Source organism: Theropithecus gelada, chromosome 12, assembly GCF_003255815.1.
Source record: "Theropithecus gelada isolate Dixy chromosome 12, Tgel_1.0, whole genome shotgun sequence".
Lineage (NCBI taxonomy): Eukaryota > Metazoa > Chordata > Mammalia > Primates > Cercopithecidae > Theropithecus > Theropithecus gelada.
In genome coordinates this window covers 22,280,538-22,298,590 of record NC_037680.1, presented here as the reverse complement: position 1 = coordinate 22,298,590, position 18,053 = coordinate 22,280,538, and the positions used below count along the sequence as shown (strand labels likewise).

At 36.4% G+C, this 18,053-nt stretch overlaps 1 protein-coding gene across 1 annotated transcript in view; it reads right to left on the bottom strand.

Annotated features, from left to right (window-relative positions):
• ARHGAP15 (Rho GTPase activating protein 15) overlaps nt 1-18,053 on the bottom strand; it is a 630,382-nt gene that overhangs the window by 593,927 nt on the left and 18,402 nt on the right. Inside the window, exon 2 of the mRNA XM_025405285.1 lies at nt 9,781-9,959. Within this exon, the coding sequence (XP_025261070.1) occupies nt 9,781-9,945 (165 nt within the window). The 5' untranslated portion in view covers nt 9,946-9,959. The remainder of the gene's footprint in view (nt 1-9,780; nt 9,960-18,053) is intronic.

Genomic DNA, 18,053 nt, shown 5'->3' with positions numbered 1-18,053 from the left:
CATTGGTAATATGAAGACAGCAGCTTTATTTTACCCTGTGGGAAAGAAAGCAGGTTTAGTGTCCAAAAGTAGTGGAGGAAAGTTGGTGTCATCACTATTCTTCCTTCACAAAAATAATGTAAGAGCATAAGGCAAGAACAGCACTGGTTTCTTCATAAAGGAATAAAAAGAGATCAGTACTTTGGTCATTTATGTTTATGGTACTGTGGAAAGGTACTTACATAAAAACAAAACTACCATTTTTGAACACTTTCAAATACATTTTTAATCTAATAACATCTTGGAATCTCAGAAAAAAAAAGTTTATTGAAATCGTCGTGTAAGGGATACATAAAAAGGAATAATTATTAATCATTTGGCTTCTTTGATTTAGGAAGTAAAAGCATGATTTATTTCCTTTTGATTTTCAGGGTTCTGTCTGACATCTAAAACATTTTGCTACTTACACATTTACACTTAATTTTGTTTTATAGTTTCTGAAAATTTCAGTAACAGTCATATATAAAATAATTTGGACATAAACTGATAACATGTCTGTGTCAGACAGTGTAATTTTTGTTATCAATGGTTTTTGCACATGGAAAACTGCACCAGATACAATGGTGACTATAGTGCTTACTGGAAGCAACATGCCGCTTTTTCTCCAGAAAAAAAAAAAAGCATACAATGTAGTATTAAAAATGGTGACATGAAATGTAATAATAATAATGAGGAGGAAAGTCAAGAGGAAGAGGAGAAAAAAATCATGTAACTGAATTTTCCCTGGATTTTTTATTTTCCCCAAACATTCTGTCCTTTTTCTTTGGGTATGAGATTTATCTTTAACTTTAGCACATCCACAAATCTGCTTGACATATAACAACTATATATCCTATTACAAATCAAATTCCATATCTCTTCCCCCAATAAACTTATTGTCAGTGCATTGGAAGTGAATAGGAATCATAAAAATCCATCACCTCAAAGGAGAAGCATATGAGATTGCATGTAGAGAAGATGGCATCATTTCCATGAGAGTGCCACATTGCTGTACATTTGCTAATTAGTTGTAAGTGCATTAATGTAAAAAAATGCCTTTGCCTTACATGTTATTGTTTGGAGATGGTTCTGCTTATCAGTTTTTAATATGCTCTTTGAAAACTGACATGTACTTTACCCACATCTCTTTAGGAACACAGGGATTCAAAGGCTGGATGAAATACTTTAATGCTTTCCAACACAAACCTGAGAGGATAATTAAACAGATGGTAACAATAAACCGAATCTGAACACATCAGGGACTGAAGTCCCTTATTAAAAGCCTTGCACACTGAAGGCAGTGGAAAGAAAAAGAATAAAACAAAAAACAAAACTCTGGGGAAGTGTATTAGCAGACAACACCTTTATGTCTGTCTTGACCTCTGAAGCAGAGGTTAATCAACCGTTTAGGGATGGGTTTCCTACCACCTAGGAGAGGCCATGCAAGAGGTCTCCTGCACCCTCTGAGGAGCAGAAAGGCAAAGCAATTGTGTGATTCTCAAGGAATGCAACTGTTCCTCAGGCTTGCCTTCGAAGGTGTCATTTTTAGACACACAAATTTTATAGCTATAAACACAACGCCGCCCCCACTTATATTGCCTCCTCCAAATAGCAAATCTTTCTAAGTCAGAGGACTTGTGCTTTTCTTCTGCCAGAGGGCAAAACCTAGGTACTATAGATTTCTGTGATGACACAGATATTCTGAATATTTTCTGCCACATTCTTTGCAATAGAATGATCTCCTGTTTATTCTATCCTTGAAACATATTGGAAGTCTACTTGTTTCTCTGCTCCTATTATCAGTTTGTCCTGAGTTATATTTACAGAAGAAGAACCTTGAGGCAATCTTGATATTTCAGCTTATAAATATATATGTTATGATTTTTTCCTGGAATATAAAAATAGGTCCAAATATATATTATAGACATACACATCTCTCCATATATTTATATGTATTTGTACATAGATATGTATATGTTCTATATATCTATATAAAGAAATGTGTGTGTATATATACATATACTACATGTACACATACATAGAATCTACTGTATACAAGAAAGAGTCTAGTTATTGTGGAGGCCTGCAAAAATGTTATTGTGCCATCACACAAGCAAAGATGCTACCGTGCCATTACATAAGGCACTTACAACCTGGGGGATAATTGAGTCAGTGTTTGCTCTTCTGTTTCCCAACCTGCTTCAGTTCTCTGCTTCACTTGCCAAGATTTTAAAGTGCCATTTATCAGAAACATTCAGCATCAGTACAGCAATGATTTAGCTTAACTAAGTGCTAGCAAGCAAAGGATAATGTTTGACATACTGTGTTTTAGATTAATCAAGGTTATAATGATGATCTATTAAAATACATTTTTGAAAATTGAGGCAGGTATTAAAATGGGAAGATGTACAGGCATAAATAAATGTAAATCAAACAGCAAACACCATTTTCTAGCTTGCCTTTTACCTGTTTGTAAGAGCACACTGCCATTAAACATTCTCCAGTTTTAATTTTTGGGTGTTAATACCTGGTAAACACGTAAAGAATGTTCCCACCTGCTGACACAATTGTATGTAAAGTGACACATATCACCTTGGGAGTGTGCCATAAATTAAAACTCTCTTAATAATATTGACTATGGTTCCAAAGTTATTTTAAGAGTGAGAGTAATATACGAATTAAATAAGAGATGCTGCAAATAATTTAGTGGAAAAGCATAGTTGCTGGCATGCAGTGTATTAGGTAACCTTTTTTAATTAGAATGTACACTTTTAGATTACTGATTATGAACATCACGGGACCCGAGATTTTGATTCATCAGTAATTCTCCTTTATGTCTACACTAAGATGTAAAAATGAGACCTCTGGCTCTGACTCTGTATTTCAGAGTCTTCCCATGCTGTTGCAGAAGCTGTGTTACCTGTAATCTCTAGTACTGCTCTGCCCCCTTGTGCTGCTGCAGTGAACTTGACAGAGGAACAGTGTGCCTTCGTCTTTGTACATGAACTACAGAAAAACCCCACTGTCACTTCTCACTTTTCTGGTAAGTTCAAGGTCAGTGTCTAGCTATTTTCAGCTCATCTCTTCTTGATCCATGCAGAGAAATGACAAGGTAACGTGATTCGGGGTCAGCTGTATTACAGGAACCGTTACATAAATGGAGAAAGTGAAAATCAATCCTAGCTGACAGTGACTTCGGGATAATCAGCGCTCACTGGATGCCTCTGTCAGTTCGCCTGCATCAAACACCGTGTGACTTCTGTCAGATCTTTTTAATAAAACTATATTCTCACTTTCAGCAACCTAAATACATGTTCCACTGGAACTGAATTTTTTAGACTACTTTAGCCCTCTAGATTTGTAAACTATCCCAGTATTTCCTTGAAACAGCTCATGAATGATACCTGTCATTCCATGGTTTGTTATTGACCTGAGATGAAAGGTGTTACTGTGAAACATGCCACCCTTTGGGTGATCTGGGTGAGCCCTCCTACAGAAGGCCGCATCTTCTGCCTTGAACTCAGCACCACAATCTCAACACCATTTCCCAAATCATCCTCAGCTCTCACTCTTCTCTCCTTCTCGGTAACAGAACACTTAATCAATCATTTCTTATTGGGAGAGCAGCTTTCTTGCTCCGTTCTAGTTGTTCATTGCTGCTTTCCTCTTCACTTTTGTATTTTCCACTAGTTCATTTCCTCCTCATACGGAATTGGAAGCAGTATTTGACAAGATGTTCCATGTTAGAGGCATTCTTGCTGACAGCACCTGATCTGTCAGTCTTGAGAAGCAGCTATTTTATCCCACCCACCTTGTGGTCCCTTGAAATTGTGAGGCACGCAGTACTCGACTGAAGTACAATTTACCATAATATTAGTTGTCAGTAAATTCAAAGACGGAACTCCTAAAGCTATAAAATGGATTAGAAGCAATTTAAAAAAAAATTAACAAACTAGAGTAAGAGTATACTGTCAACAAACAAATGCTCCATCATAGGACTGTAATTTGGAATTTTAATTACCCCTCTGCTCTGTAACAAAACAATGTCTGAACTGGCAGCGATTTGAATCTCTCACAGGTCATTGAGCATTCTAGTTAATTACTCTATGAATAGCCTGTTTTTCTCCCCTCTGGAAACACGTTTCTAATGGCAGTCAAGGTCTGACAAATGTGTCATCTACATAATTAGCTAGGAAGCAACACAAAACATTAAACATGCTTTGTGCCGACAACTATCAAAACATTTCATTTGTTGTCAATTATTCATTACTTTGTAGGTTCTGAAGGGGTTGTTATTATGGAAATAAGTCCAGATGCTAACAAGGTTAGAGTTTTGGATTCAAATTAGTAATCAGAGGACTAACTTTTAAAAAAATGTATCTCATGTACATTCAGCACCATGTTCAATCAGTAGGAGATTATAAAAAAATTTAGCTATGCTCAGGTTAAGATAGAAATGGCACAGCCACATATGTGGATGTGAGAGCCCTAGCTCTTTCTTTGAAGTATGGACTCTTCACTGTCGTCATAAACTTTCTGAACCTTTTGGCAAGTCCAATTTGTGCTTGGTAAATAGAGTTAAAGATTTTCACAGCATGAGATGGCCAAGGGTGGCAAGGACAAGGAAAGAAATCTCCAGTAGTTTTTAAATCTTCTTCCCCCCGCGGCGTATTGTGTAAAAGTCAAAATTCTAGCTGGCAAACTTTTTCATCTGTTCTACAGCAAGTCTGCAAAATACCTTAGAAAACCTTTGAATTTCATGCTTATTTGTTTGTTGCTCTTTCTAAAATCTTGTTTCTTTCATTATTTTAATATTGTATAAAAAGCACTGTCTTGAAAGCAGTACTCCTAATGTATATAGAAAATATTAAAAAATCTCAACAAAACTGCCATCTCAGTGGTAAAGAAAATTGCAGTGGAAGACACATTATTGTGTAGTCATATCAGAGGCTTGGATCTTTGGAGAGTCTCACTCCACTGTCCTCCAGCTTTTCCTTATAAACCAAAATGGCTTACAAATGTCATCCACAATAGTCCAATAAAGATTAGGAACAAAACACTGTCCTTACATTGATGAGATAAGAAAGATTTAACTGAAGAATGCAGTGTATAAGAACAGTTCATAAGGCTTGTTCTTGAATCAGAAAAATAGAATTTAAATTATATTTGTGTGTGTCTAGAATTTAATTGAGATGATCAGTTTATTTTCTACATAATGTTTGGTCAGATGCCTGTACGACAGACCTAGACAAAAGGAAAAGAAAGAAAACAAATTCTATCAGGGAAATCAAGACGACCCGTTATCTACAGGGTGTGCAAAGTATGTCAGGAAATAATTCTACCCTGAGCTCTGAGAATGTCCAGTTAATAAAAAAAGATCAGCCACTCGCTACGAGAACATAATTGTCTGTATCTATGTTTTTCAAAGCAAAAATACAGACAAATCTTACACTAAATAGGACACATTAAAATAAGCTTTAATAATCTTTATGCAGAAGGAAACTAATCCATTTTCAGATCATACGATCCACAGCAATAAAAGGAAATCATCAAACTAAAAACAATTTTAGAAATGGCTGCAGACTCTCATTTAATTAACATGCAACAGATCATATATTTATGAGGAAGTCAAAATATTTAGGAATCCTATAATCCTGTAAGCCTTAATGTGGTATAAAAACAACAAATAAATGCAAAGTGTTACTGTTACACATGCCTGCCTGATCAATGGTTTTCACATATTGATCTATAAATGGAGTTGACAGTCTGTGTTGGCTGCACATTTTCCAAGCAGCGCTATTTTTGCACAAAACCAATACGGGCAATTACCTTTGTTTGAGATGCCAAGTCTTATCAATTCAATGTGATTTAGTGTCATTTTAATTAAATATCAGGATCCACTTCAGGACAATTTATACAAACAAAGCCTCAAACCTAACTATAAGCTTGATTTGAAGTAAACATGGACAAGCCCTACAATCTCATAATATTTCTTAAAAACTCTACTAAACAGAAGGTTTATATTTTTAGTAGCAATTTTTATGTCTGCCTTTTTGGCTAGCCACAACTTTGGCAAGTATCCGATAATCACAGAAGTAAGAAACAAAAGAAAATTGTTTCCTCTTTTCTTCTGATAATATATTTTAAAAGTGAACAAACAGTCTGTTAATGGAAGTAAAAGGAATCTTGTATGTTCATGTTTAAAAATGGCTCCACCTAAGTCTTTATCTGAACACCAATTAAAAAAAAATATTTTCCTGTTCATGATGGCCATGAATGAAGTAATGCCCTTCTGTGGGGTTTACAAGATGGAAACGGTGAATATTCATACACGTTGTTGCTTAAGACACTAGCATTAAATGCCGAAACTACTCTCGCCTGCAAATCATATATCTGCAGTTTCCTGATTCGGGCTATTTAAACTCCTCGTTAATATCTATTCTAAACTGTGTATTAGGCCGGAGCATCTCTCTTATAAATAACATCAAAGCCACATTAAACCTTTTGCAATCACTATTTGCTGAATTGCACATTCGTCTTTTTGGTCCTTAAACAGGCACAGTTCACTTGCCCCCATCTACCGGTCCTCAGCTGTCTGATTTTCTGTTTAGCACATTCTGGTAAATAAGCTGTCTACCTTTATGAGGTCTCACTCCGTTGCTCAGGACGGGACAACAAATCGCTGAGACCAAACACTGTGCTTTCCCCACCAAAGGGAGGTCTCCGGATCTCTCTTGCAGATGGGCGATTTTCTTGCAAACCACTTCCCCCTCTCGAAACTGCCCACCTCTCCAACATTTCCCAAGTCAAAAAGTAACCTCTTTGAATTTTGAAAAGGCATTGATTTTATTAACCAAATTTTAGAATGATTATTTGATGTCTAAAGAAAATGATGCACATCACCAATAAAATACTAATGGAGGATTCATATCTGTTTTACTGAGATGCTTTCCTGTAACATTTAGGTTATCAAAATTTCTAATTTAGCAAGTAAATTCACCTATGTTTGCATAGCTTAGGGTTGGATAAATGTTTATATTGGCATTTCATAGTACTCCTCAGTTAAGATACTAAGAATCAAAGCTTTTACGACATTTACAGTAGAATTTTGTATTATGTTCTAAGTTAAGAGTCATATTAAAAACATTTTAATTGAACAAAATTTATGAGAGGAAATTATGAATTTATGAGAAAATTACAGAATTGATTTGACCCTAGAATATTTTTATCATTTTTGTAATGAATTAAGTCATGATGAATGTAATATCAGATCCTTGTGTTATTATATAGTCCAGTAAGTCATATTAGATTTGCATAATTGTTATACTAGTGAACAAGTAGTATGCATATGCCATATATATTAAGTAGGATGCATGACATATGTATGATCTCTAAATACTTTTGATTTTTCTCTGTAGAGACTACATGTATGCGCTTCTGTTACAGCAAATCCTACTGCATGTGAATATGTGCACACATTTTTAGTACCCATCACTTCCCACCTCTAAATTCAAAATCTCCCCCTTGACCTCACCCCACCACCCAACTTCTGAAAAATCAAGTTCTTAGTTTAGCTTGAGCAGATAACTTTAACAGGCTTGTTTGAATAAATATGCCAAAATACTTTACATTCTGTCAGTATCTAGTCAGAAAATTGTGCATGGAAAAAAGAGATGAAAAGAACTGAGACAGAAAGAAAATTAGTGCCATGGCAAGCTTTCAATACAGTATCTCTGAGCCAAGTTTTCTCGGTGAAATGACACATCCTCACTAAAATACCCCTTTTATATAATTATGCACTGAGCACACATAACCAAAAGTAACTTTTATTTTTGTTCCTTATCGAGGAATACATATTGCCCAGGCTAAGAATGCGGAAACAAAAGCTGGGATAATTATAGCTAATTTAACTTTGGAAAACTCTTATTCTCTAGCAGTCCAGCATACAACCCCCCAAACTAAAGTTATGTAACAAGGTAATATCAACAATGAGAAACTGCATGATAAAATCCTGCCCAAAAGTGAAAAATGCTAATTTTGTCTCATTTAGCAGCTGGATACAGAAATGCTCATTAGTTTTAAGAGGGTTAATCCTTTTAACTTTTGCATATTGATATGCCAATTATGCCTAATTGTACAAGAGGCATCAGTCAAGGTAATAGTGCATAAACACATGAAAGTTATTAAGTACATCCCAACATGTAATAAAGTAGGTGTTAATTGGTAGCTGAGTTCTGCGGGCTATTGAGGTGGATAATTCATTGAGAGATGGATCACTTGTAATTTCTCTCCATAATTCCTTTTGCAGTCTCATGCTGTGATGTTTTCATGCTTGTCAAAAACAACTGCGGCATAGTGCCTTTTGTTAAACACAGCCAATAAAATATGTTAGGCATCATTAAATATACTTAACTTTTAAACTTTTTCAAAGGTACAGTTCTTACCGATAATACATTATAGAGATTCCAATAATTTACTCTAACCACTGTCTCAAGTTCATAGTTGATGAACATTTTAGCTGGTTTAAAAGTAAAGTCAGGCTGGCCGTGTTGTACCTCCCAGGAGACAATACTTTTAAATGAGAAAGTAAATAAAGGAAAATGCATATCTCATTAGTTACTTTATCTAAGGATGTAGTTCTCACTCCTCAGATATAATCACTGGCTTCCTCATGCTAAATTTGTCTACAACACCTGAGGAAAGAATGATTAAAATCACATATTTCTCAAGCTCCTGAGATTGCTGTGGGTTAATTTTTTGAGTGAAAAAATGGGGAATAAATGCAATTGGTAACATGCTATTCAGCAAGTTTATCTCATTTAATAACTCAGTTAGGAAGCTGAATATTTCATAGGCCCCTATGATATTAACAGAACACTCAATTAATAGCTCACATGTTTCTGCAGAGTGACTGGAACTCAGCCTGTCCCCAGCTAACCTATTTCTCCCTGTTCTTGCTCTCACTGTGAGAAACAAAATAGATCTGGGGTCCAAAAGAGTGGCTAACATTGCATAAATAATTTTGTAACATCCTATGGCCTCAGCTGCAAGTTACCACCATTATGGAAGAAAATTAACCAGAGGAGACTCATCGCAATCAGTGGGTTTAGTGGCTCAGGATGCGTGCAGGGCCAGCGACACAATTGGCAGTAGAGTTCATCTCTAACTATTTTATTTCAAATCTTCCTAATGACACATTATCGAGACAAAATGGCTTCCTCTCCAAACCTTAAATAGCCACAGCATTTCAATCCTTTAAGCCCACTCCAAATCAAACCATAATTTCCAGTATCATATATTATTGGGAGATTTTAAGGAAGAGATTTTCACATTTTTGTTTTAAGATTTTTTTTTCCTCAATTCATTCTTAGCTAATTTTAGCCTCTGGCTTTTCAAAGTGATGTACTGTATTTGGAAGTACAAACACCACATGCTAGCATAACCTCATTATTTTTATGACACTGAAGCATGATAGTAGAGGCCCTTAAAATGAGTCAAAGGTGCTCTTCAGTCTAGCTCCAAATCCACTTTATCACTCTGGATTAAGCCCAGCCCTTCTCTTGTAACTGGGGATATTATTATGACTATAAATACACAAGATAAAATGCATTACAAAAACAGTTGTCTCATGCACATTTGGAAAACAAATAAAACAAGACTAATTAGCCTTTTTTTTTTTTTTTTTTTTTTTTTTTTTTTTTTTTTTTTTTTACAAAATTCTTCATGACAACGAACTTGGGATATTTGGAGTATTTGACTTACAGGTTCAGTGACCTTCCCAACATCAGTGAGGATCATGGATTTACTTTGGCTGAGCCTGTCATGGTGGCTGTTGGCATTTTTGATTCTCATTTGCACAGCTCCTGTGCCTTGGCGAGTAGAATTCAGTGTTTCCAAAGAAGTATCAGAATTTGTAGATTTCTGCATATTATAGTGCTATCCTGAGAAAATATAAAATACATTATGTTATTCTAAACATATGCTTTTCCATGAAAAACTCTTGATGGAGTGTCCCTGTTAATCATTACGATATTAAAAGTTGATAAACAAGAGTCTTCACTTCTCTCAGTGGTGAAGAAAAAAGTAGTTCCTTTGTAAGTTATTTTGTCAGTTAGGACCTTTATATGTGGATAGCACTATACATAACGTAGGATTTCAGAAGTTTATAGGTAGCACAATGATAGACTGTGATTCTTAATTCCATTAAGAAACTCCTAACAGCAATGAGATACAGTTTTCCTTATATAGAAATGATGTTGCCAGCCAATCATCTTGAGGATATGTGCTTTTTTATGCACAACTTCATTGGTCTATTACCCACTTTACCCCTACATGCTACCATCAGCACCCTTTCTTGGTGAACAAAAATCTCTATGAATAAGGTGAAATTTAAGTAAGAAAAATTGATGTCAGAGCAAAACAGACCCCAGAGCCCCCACTTCCACTCACAATACCCACAGGGGGAAATTAAAATTCCTTCATCCACTGCCATCTGCCAACTGAACTAGATTTGCTAGCTTAGTTGGACATCATATTTATAAAGAATATGAAGAAAAAAATCAGCACCATTTATTTTAATAGAAGGAGTCTGATTTAGGCAAGAAAATTTAGTATGGGCACACTTTAAAGGAGCAGCAATGAGAAAAAATAGAATTTGGAGGAAGAAAACAAAGAGAACTAAACTGTGGCAGCACCAGAGGGTGGACTGGTAGAGCTTTAGCTGAGCCCCTCATCCATAATCCTCTCCAAATGCCCCTCCCCAAAAGTTCCTCAAGTGAACACAGCATCTCATTACAAACAGAATGGTTACAATACAAACACATTTTCTCATTTTCTGGAAACAGCCCTCTTCCTGATTGATTCTTGTCTCCAAGTCTAACCTAATAGACATCCTATAGGGGGCACCGAGCACTGTATACAGTGAATGAAACTGTGATTAGTCAGTTATGGGAGCGAATATAATCCAAAAGAAGAATCATGTTTTAAGGAGGCAAGTGTATAGCTACCCCAATGTTTGTTGGACAATGACGCTAGAATCATTCGTTCTAATGGCCAAGCAGGCAGACACTAAGATGAATAGAAAAGGAAACATTTTGATAGGAGGAAAATTGTTAGTTTACAATAAATCCCAGTAAGGTAATTAAACTACAACTTAGAAAAGAAGCTAATACTTAGTATCTACTGTGTGCTAAGCAATGTGCTCAATGGTTGATTCTCAAAAAACTCCTATAAAATAGCCATTAAACCCATATTTTTATATAGAAAAAGATGAGGATCAGAGAGACTCACAATGTTTCCAGTAAAACAGGCAGGCAGAAAGAGGTGAAGGAGCAGTTATTTTATTCCCAAAAGAAGACCCATATGTCCATCAACAGGTGAATAGGTAGACACATTTTGGTTTACCCAATGAAAACAATAAACAATAAAAAGGAACAGACTATTGATGCATAAAACCACATGGATGAATTGCAAATTTATTCTGCTGAGTGAAAGAAGCCAAAAAAAAAGAAGAGGAAGAGGAACAGGAGGAGGAGGAGGAAGACGAAGAAGAGGAGGAAGAAGAAGAAGAAGAAGAAGAAGAAGAAGAAGAAGAAGAAGAAGAAGAAGAAGAAGAAGAAGAAGAAGAAGAAGAAGAAGAAGAAGAAGAAGAAGAAGAAGAAGAAGAAGAAGAAGAAGAAGAAGAAGATTTATTGTTATATTTCATTTATATAATATTCTCAAAAATGCAAACTAAGGTATGCTAACAGAAAGCTGATCAGTAATTCCTTAGGGAAAGGATAGAGGCAAGTATGGATCACATTAGATATGAACAAACTTTTGGCGATGATGGATATGTCTGTTACCTTGATTGTGGTAATGATTTCATAGGCATTTACACATATTAAAAATGAACAAATTGTGTACGTTAAACAATTGCACTTTGTGATTCTTCAGTTATAACTCACGAAGATGTTTATAGAAAAGTTGTTTTAGTAATTGCTTAGTCAATTTATTTTGCTTTTATTTTCCTTTCTATGTGCTTACATGAGTAATGTATTATTCAAAAGTATCTAATTGAGAATGCAAGAGTTTTTTCAATAAGTATGGAATAAAAATTTGAAGTACATATTAAGAAGAAAATCATATATTTTCTAGAAAAATAATTTCTCCTTTGAGTGCATTCAAGTGTTGATTTCCCACATTATTCAACAGATTCAAACTCTAAGGACAGTGTGTTTGTAATATTGGTGGATGAAATCACTCAGTCTGAAGCCACTCTCTTCTGGCCAAGAGCATCTAGCCACAGTGTTTACATAGCCCAGCCCTGCACCATTTATAGGACATGTTGCTTCCTCAGAAGCTGCACAAATTTCAGTGTCAAATCAAAATTTGCATTCCTATATTGATTACACAATCAAACCATAAATTGCTTCGTGATGTGCTACTGTCAAAAGGCTGGATTCCTTACAAAGCCTTTTATCTGGCTTCCCCACCTCTGTTTTCTTGGGGACAGGCTGCGGAAAATATTTTCAAGATTTTCCTTTCTCAGATCTTTCCATCAGGCTGATCTCTCTCCCTACCACAATGTTAATGTTATTTCTCTTAATTTGCTCACTGTCTCCTCTCCAGCCCTCACTTCCTTTTCCATCTGACCCTGTCGTTACATTTTGTTGACACCCTCTCCACTCAGTTTGTTCTCTTTATTCTGCTTCCCACGTACTTTGTTCTACAAGGTCATTGATTTGATGCTACTTCATAATTCTTCTACTATTGTTAAATCTTTGGGTATTTCTAATTTTGCAGACCACTATGTTGCTCTGGGGAGACAGAGAAAAATGACACAAAACCTCATCTTAAAGATTTCTATCAACAGAAGACATATATATATATACCCCTTCAACCCTTATTGAGATTCTCCTAAGTGGCAAGCACCATTTTAGAGACCGGAGATAATCTTTGTTTACCAAGTGCCTCAGAGTTTGGTGAGGGCAATAGGAAACAATCAATAATTAACTGAGAATAGGGCTGTGCCCAAGTGGGGAGAGGAGCAATGGCATTAAACTCAGCTGGAAGTGGGAGGTGGAGAGAGAGGAAGTCTGCAAGAGAAGATCAGATCACACCAGAGCTAAGTCAGTTCAGGTTGGACATTTCTGGCAAAGGATTCAGCAATGCAAAGGTGTGCAGATACCTGGGGTATTATAAGGTAGGTATTGAAATATGTCATGAAGGGAATATAAAGTACCAGGGAGGTTCAAAGAAAGAAAGAAACAGTGGATTTCATAGAGAACATGGCACTTGACCTCTCTGTGGGGATATCTGATCATCTTGCTTATCTTTCGTCTGGCTGAATGATTGACTGAGAGTGCCATCCCTTCTAATCCAACCAGTACCAGAGAGGCTGGTATTGTAGACACTCTGAGGAAGAGAATATGTGTTGTCCTGGACTTACATAACACACAGTGCTTTTTGTGGATGAATTGAGAATGGAGATCAATTAAGAGGGAAGCAGAGCCCTGCTGCAGGACAGAAGGAGGACGGTTGAGGATGGAAATCTAACAGGATGATAACAACAGCTGTGTCAGTGGCTATGGGACCTGTGACTGCTGTACTTGTGGGTTCAGAGATGATTTCCTTTCATTCATCCCATTAAGAGCCTCTCATTCCAAGCAGACAGAGCTCTTTCTAGGCCATATTTTGCAAGTTGTTTTGGGGTCCCACAAAAATCCCTTTCTTTACTCCCTTTCAACTCCCCAGTTTCCCCCTGCCTACATCCTAACAGTTTTTTCTCTAGTAGACACCCTATAATCCTTTTCATATTTCAGCTGCCAGAGCACCCACTGCAGCATTCACTTAGGCTTAATCTAAATACACAGTCAAAATTTATAAAAATTTCCATCATCCATTCTTCCCTACCTATGAATCACTTAGATGTATATGGGAGGGGGATAATTAGACTAGCTAACACAATATTATATCAGTCAGACCTTCCCTTAACTCTCAAGGAAGGATTTAACTGAATCTCAAACTGGAAACTCTTCTGGCTACATGAAAGAACTATCTTAGAGTAGAAGAGCATTGATCAGTCCACTCTATTTATGCCCTTACATAAATTCAGAGGCAGTAGGATTTGTGACTGGGGATGGGACATTAACATTGCATTCTAGAAAATGGTGCCTCCTAGAGCTGTATGATGCAATGTCCCTGCCATGGTGGTCTTATTTTTTAGCCTTTATGAAATAAGGTTCTAGGGAAGAAACTCCATTGCAAAGCCTGCTAAACATCGACTCAAAAGAAACCCTCACACCTCAGAGTCCATATTGACTTGGCTTCCAGAACCTAGGAGTGGTTGTCCTTCCAGGAATATCTGTATTAATTGCAGGGTGTTCTCTGAAAGAGAATGCAGAACTCCAGTTTTGTGACTCTTTCTGCATTATTATTCCAAAAATATTCACAGGAATGTTAAATTATATTCTGTTGTTCCACCCATGTTTTCAATCCTCACTGACCCTCAATTTTCTAGATTTAGTAGATTGTAAAATCAATAATATTTGCTTATGCTTATTCTATGTAATTTAGTAACATCAGGCTTATTAACTTCAAGTCATATGAAGTTTAGGTTTTGCTTGATCTATGTGCCTCTTCAGCATTCCCCTTGTTCTTCCTAGAACATGTCACTCACTCATGTCATCATCATTATTGTTACTATTAAGTTTTGTTAGAGAAAACATTGATGCCTTGTGTGGTTATGTTCTTACAGGAGGCATACAGAGCACTGGTGAATAACTAATGAAAATATTGAAGAACTGGCTCATTTTGCATGTGTTTGAGATATCCATTGATTTTACTAAACTCCCCAAATAAATATCCCTGAGTTGGAAATTGAAATGTAAATCACTTAAGACTGGCTTCACTATTTCTCTAGACTTCCTGATTTTACATGTACTAACAGAAGAGCAAGAATACCTTGTGATATTGCACTAGTTCTCCTTTCAATCCTGCTTAAAAACAGGAAGCAGTAATGAGAATGCACTTCATAAGAGCAACATGAACTTTGGCTCTGCTCAACCTGCGTGGTTCGATGGTGTCCTGGGCTTCTGGGCTTGATTTCCCTACTCATACTGCAAATAAGAGTGAACATGATATTTCATCTAATCATAAATTTCATAGCTGCTCTCCCAATTATTTGTTGCATTCTGTTAACTACACTAAGGCTCAGCAGCCTGCCCTTTTGAGTTAGAATGTGTATTTTTGACATCTCTTTCACATCAATAGCATTAAAAGTAAAAATATATTAAGAAATTTTTGAGCTGGGAAAAACTGGATAGGCACTATGACATAATCTTTATGCTGCTGAACAGAGAAAATGTAGGCTTGGGTATACTGAACATCATCCCCAAGGTGTCACATCTTGTTCAGAACAACTCTAGGACAGCACTAAGGGCCCACACTACCCAGCATCCTTGATTTTGCCATAGACCCTCCAATCAAGTGGACATTGTGTATGGAAAGAAAAGGTAACAAGAAATGTAAAGAAAATCTGGCAGATAAAATGATCATAGCATAGCCACATTAGGTATATATCATGCAAGTCTTTCTATTTAATCTTTTGTAAATGTTCCTGTGCTTCCTGACAAAATAATAAAGACTTAAATGTTTGTTGAATGTATAAATGTAAAAAAAATATGGAACCTAGTATATACCAGTGTATGTAGCCTGGCAAAGCATTGTCAATAAGAAAATGTCTTTGACCAAGTTTGTTACTTTAAAAATGTGTAACTCACCCTTGCTAATATTTGTTAGAGTAAATAAACTATAGATACTTTATTATAAGTTAGAGGCAGAAAGAAACAATGTTTCTTATGCCTTCTGAGGACAGTATTAAAGTATGCTTGGAGATTCATACAATTTTTTAGTGTGAAAAATACCATATTTCTATTTCTCAATAGCCCTATGTCTTCTTCTTGTTAAAAAATGACCAAATTTATCACAATCTTAGAATTTGCAGGGATTTCTGCTTTGAGAATAGCCTTTCTTGAGTTTCAGATTTTGTTAGGTACTTGGTATTTTTCCCTAAAAAGAAGGATGCTTCTGCAAGACACACGTCATCACTGAGTTCTGTGAGTAAAATCTGAGAGGTAAGCAATGGTCATACACTCAGGGAATTCCTATTTCACGAGTGTCAGCCTGGGTTTTCACTCTGTGGCAAGGGAGCTGTATATTTAGCACATCCACCACAAGGAGCCAAGGTCCCCTCTGCCTAAACATGCACAAACTTTCTGTGGTGACATGACCCCATTCCCTTCTCTGCATGTATGAGAGGAGCCGTTTCTCCGGGTCTGCTAAGAGCTCATGGCAACTCCACAGACAAATAGCATTTCTCCGAGAAATTCATTTCTATCCCCTAGAAAGATCTTATGTTGATCTGTGATAGAACAAGTCTGTTCCCCTGTGGAAATGACTTGTGGTCGTGGTAGCTCCAGTAATGTGTGCCACAACCTTCGCGTCACACTTTCCTGACAGGTCAGTAATTAACTCTCATTGCAATTGTTTGTTGTCTCCACCACAGCAGCCATTTACCAAAATAACGTTTTAATTTCAGTTTCCTTCCAGTTCACTTTCCTTTTCTTTTCTCCCTGTGGCTTCTACATCTCTATTAAGTCTAATTTCCCCGACCACTTCTGTAAGCTGAGAGAGTGCAATAAAACTCAGTTTCAAAAATGTCGAATATAATGAGAAAGGAAGATCACAGTAAAGGAATGTGACCATAGCCACCCCATTGGGTAACATTGTCTTTGACTGGGCAGGTGTTATATATAGGAAATGTGATAATAAGATTTTGCATTTATTTAACTTAGAGCAGGGAATCTGGAGTATTTGCTGCATTTGCTGACAAAGTCTGACAAGTCTGCTGCATGATAAATTGTAATACAGTTATTATCACTGCACGTGGCCATCTTAAATGGTGAAAATGTCAAGTAAAATATATTTTGAAAGTAGAATAAGTGTGTGGTGGGCAACCTTGATCTTTCTTAGCTCTTAGCCTTTCAAACTCCATCCTGTTGGGAACAAAGCAGCTGATTTTACACTTCAAATATTTATTGAGCCTCTACTCTGAGACATAGACTTTGCCACATCCCACGGGTTCTGCAAAGTTATTAAGCACCCTGCAGTAGAGTTAAGCACAAGCATGCTTGCCTATCATGAAGTCTGATCCGAGTGCAATGGAGAATGGGACTGGAGACGATTTTAGGGTGGAGGTGATGTTAGGCCTGGATGCTGTATAATAAACAGGATTCTGAAAGGCAGACAGGGGATGTCAAGAGCAGTGCAGGTTGAGATCACAAGATTTAAGGAAAACAGAAGTGAACATCCACACAAGATGATACAGTGTTGGTGGCTAAGTGGGAAAGCTATGGTTGATTAAGGTTGCATTAGGAGAACCTGTCTATTTTTATTAAAGAATTGGGACTTTGTCTTATAGATCCTGGGGAAATTTGATGATTTTGTTTAAGGTATAACCCCTTTCTAAGATACTTGATGAAAAGAAATCCACAAGTAAGAATCCTTGACCCCTGAGACTGCAAAATAAATATATAACATGCTCGTGGGATGCTTCTTAATTAACTTTAAATCAGAATAAATATTACAGTATCTATTTGTAAACATTAATCTTACGAAAAGAGCACCCTGTGACCTGGAAAAAATATTCCAGAATTTTAGGTACCTCACTTTGAACATCTAGGTACAAGTTCAATGCTTCTGGTCACCGATCAAATGAAAAGAAAGGTAAAGACTTAACAGGAATCACTAAACAAAGCATTGAAAGAAAAGGTTTCTAGGGTGCGATTGCATCTAATTAAAGAGACATAAGGAAAATAAAGTTAAGATTAGTGGAACTGCTTCCGAGTTTCCCTCTGATGATCAGGCAGGTAGTAAAAAAAATTGAAACGCAAATAGGAAGAAAATGCCTGCGCCATTGTAATTACATTTAGGGAGCATAAGAAATTTTATAAAATGGCAATCTTCTTAGATACAGATGAGAGCCATAAGGGGCA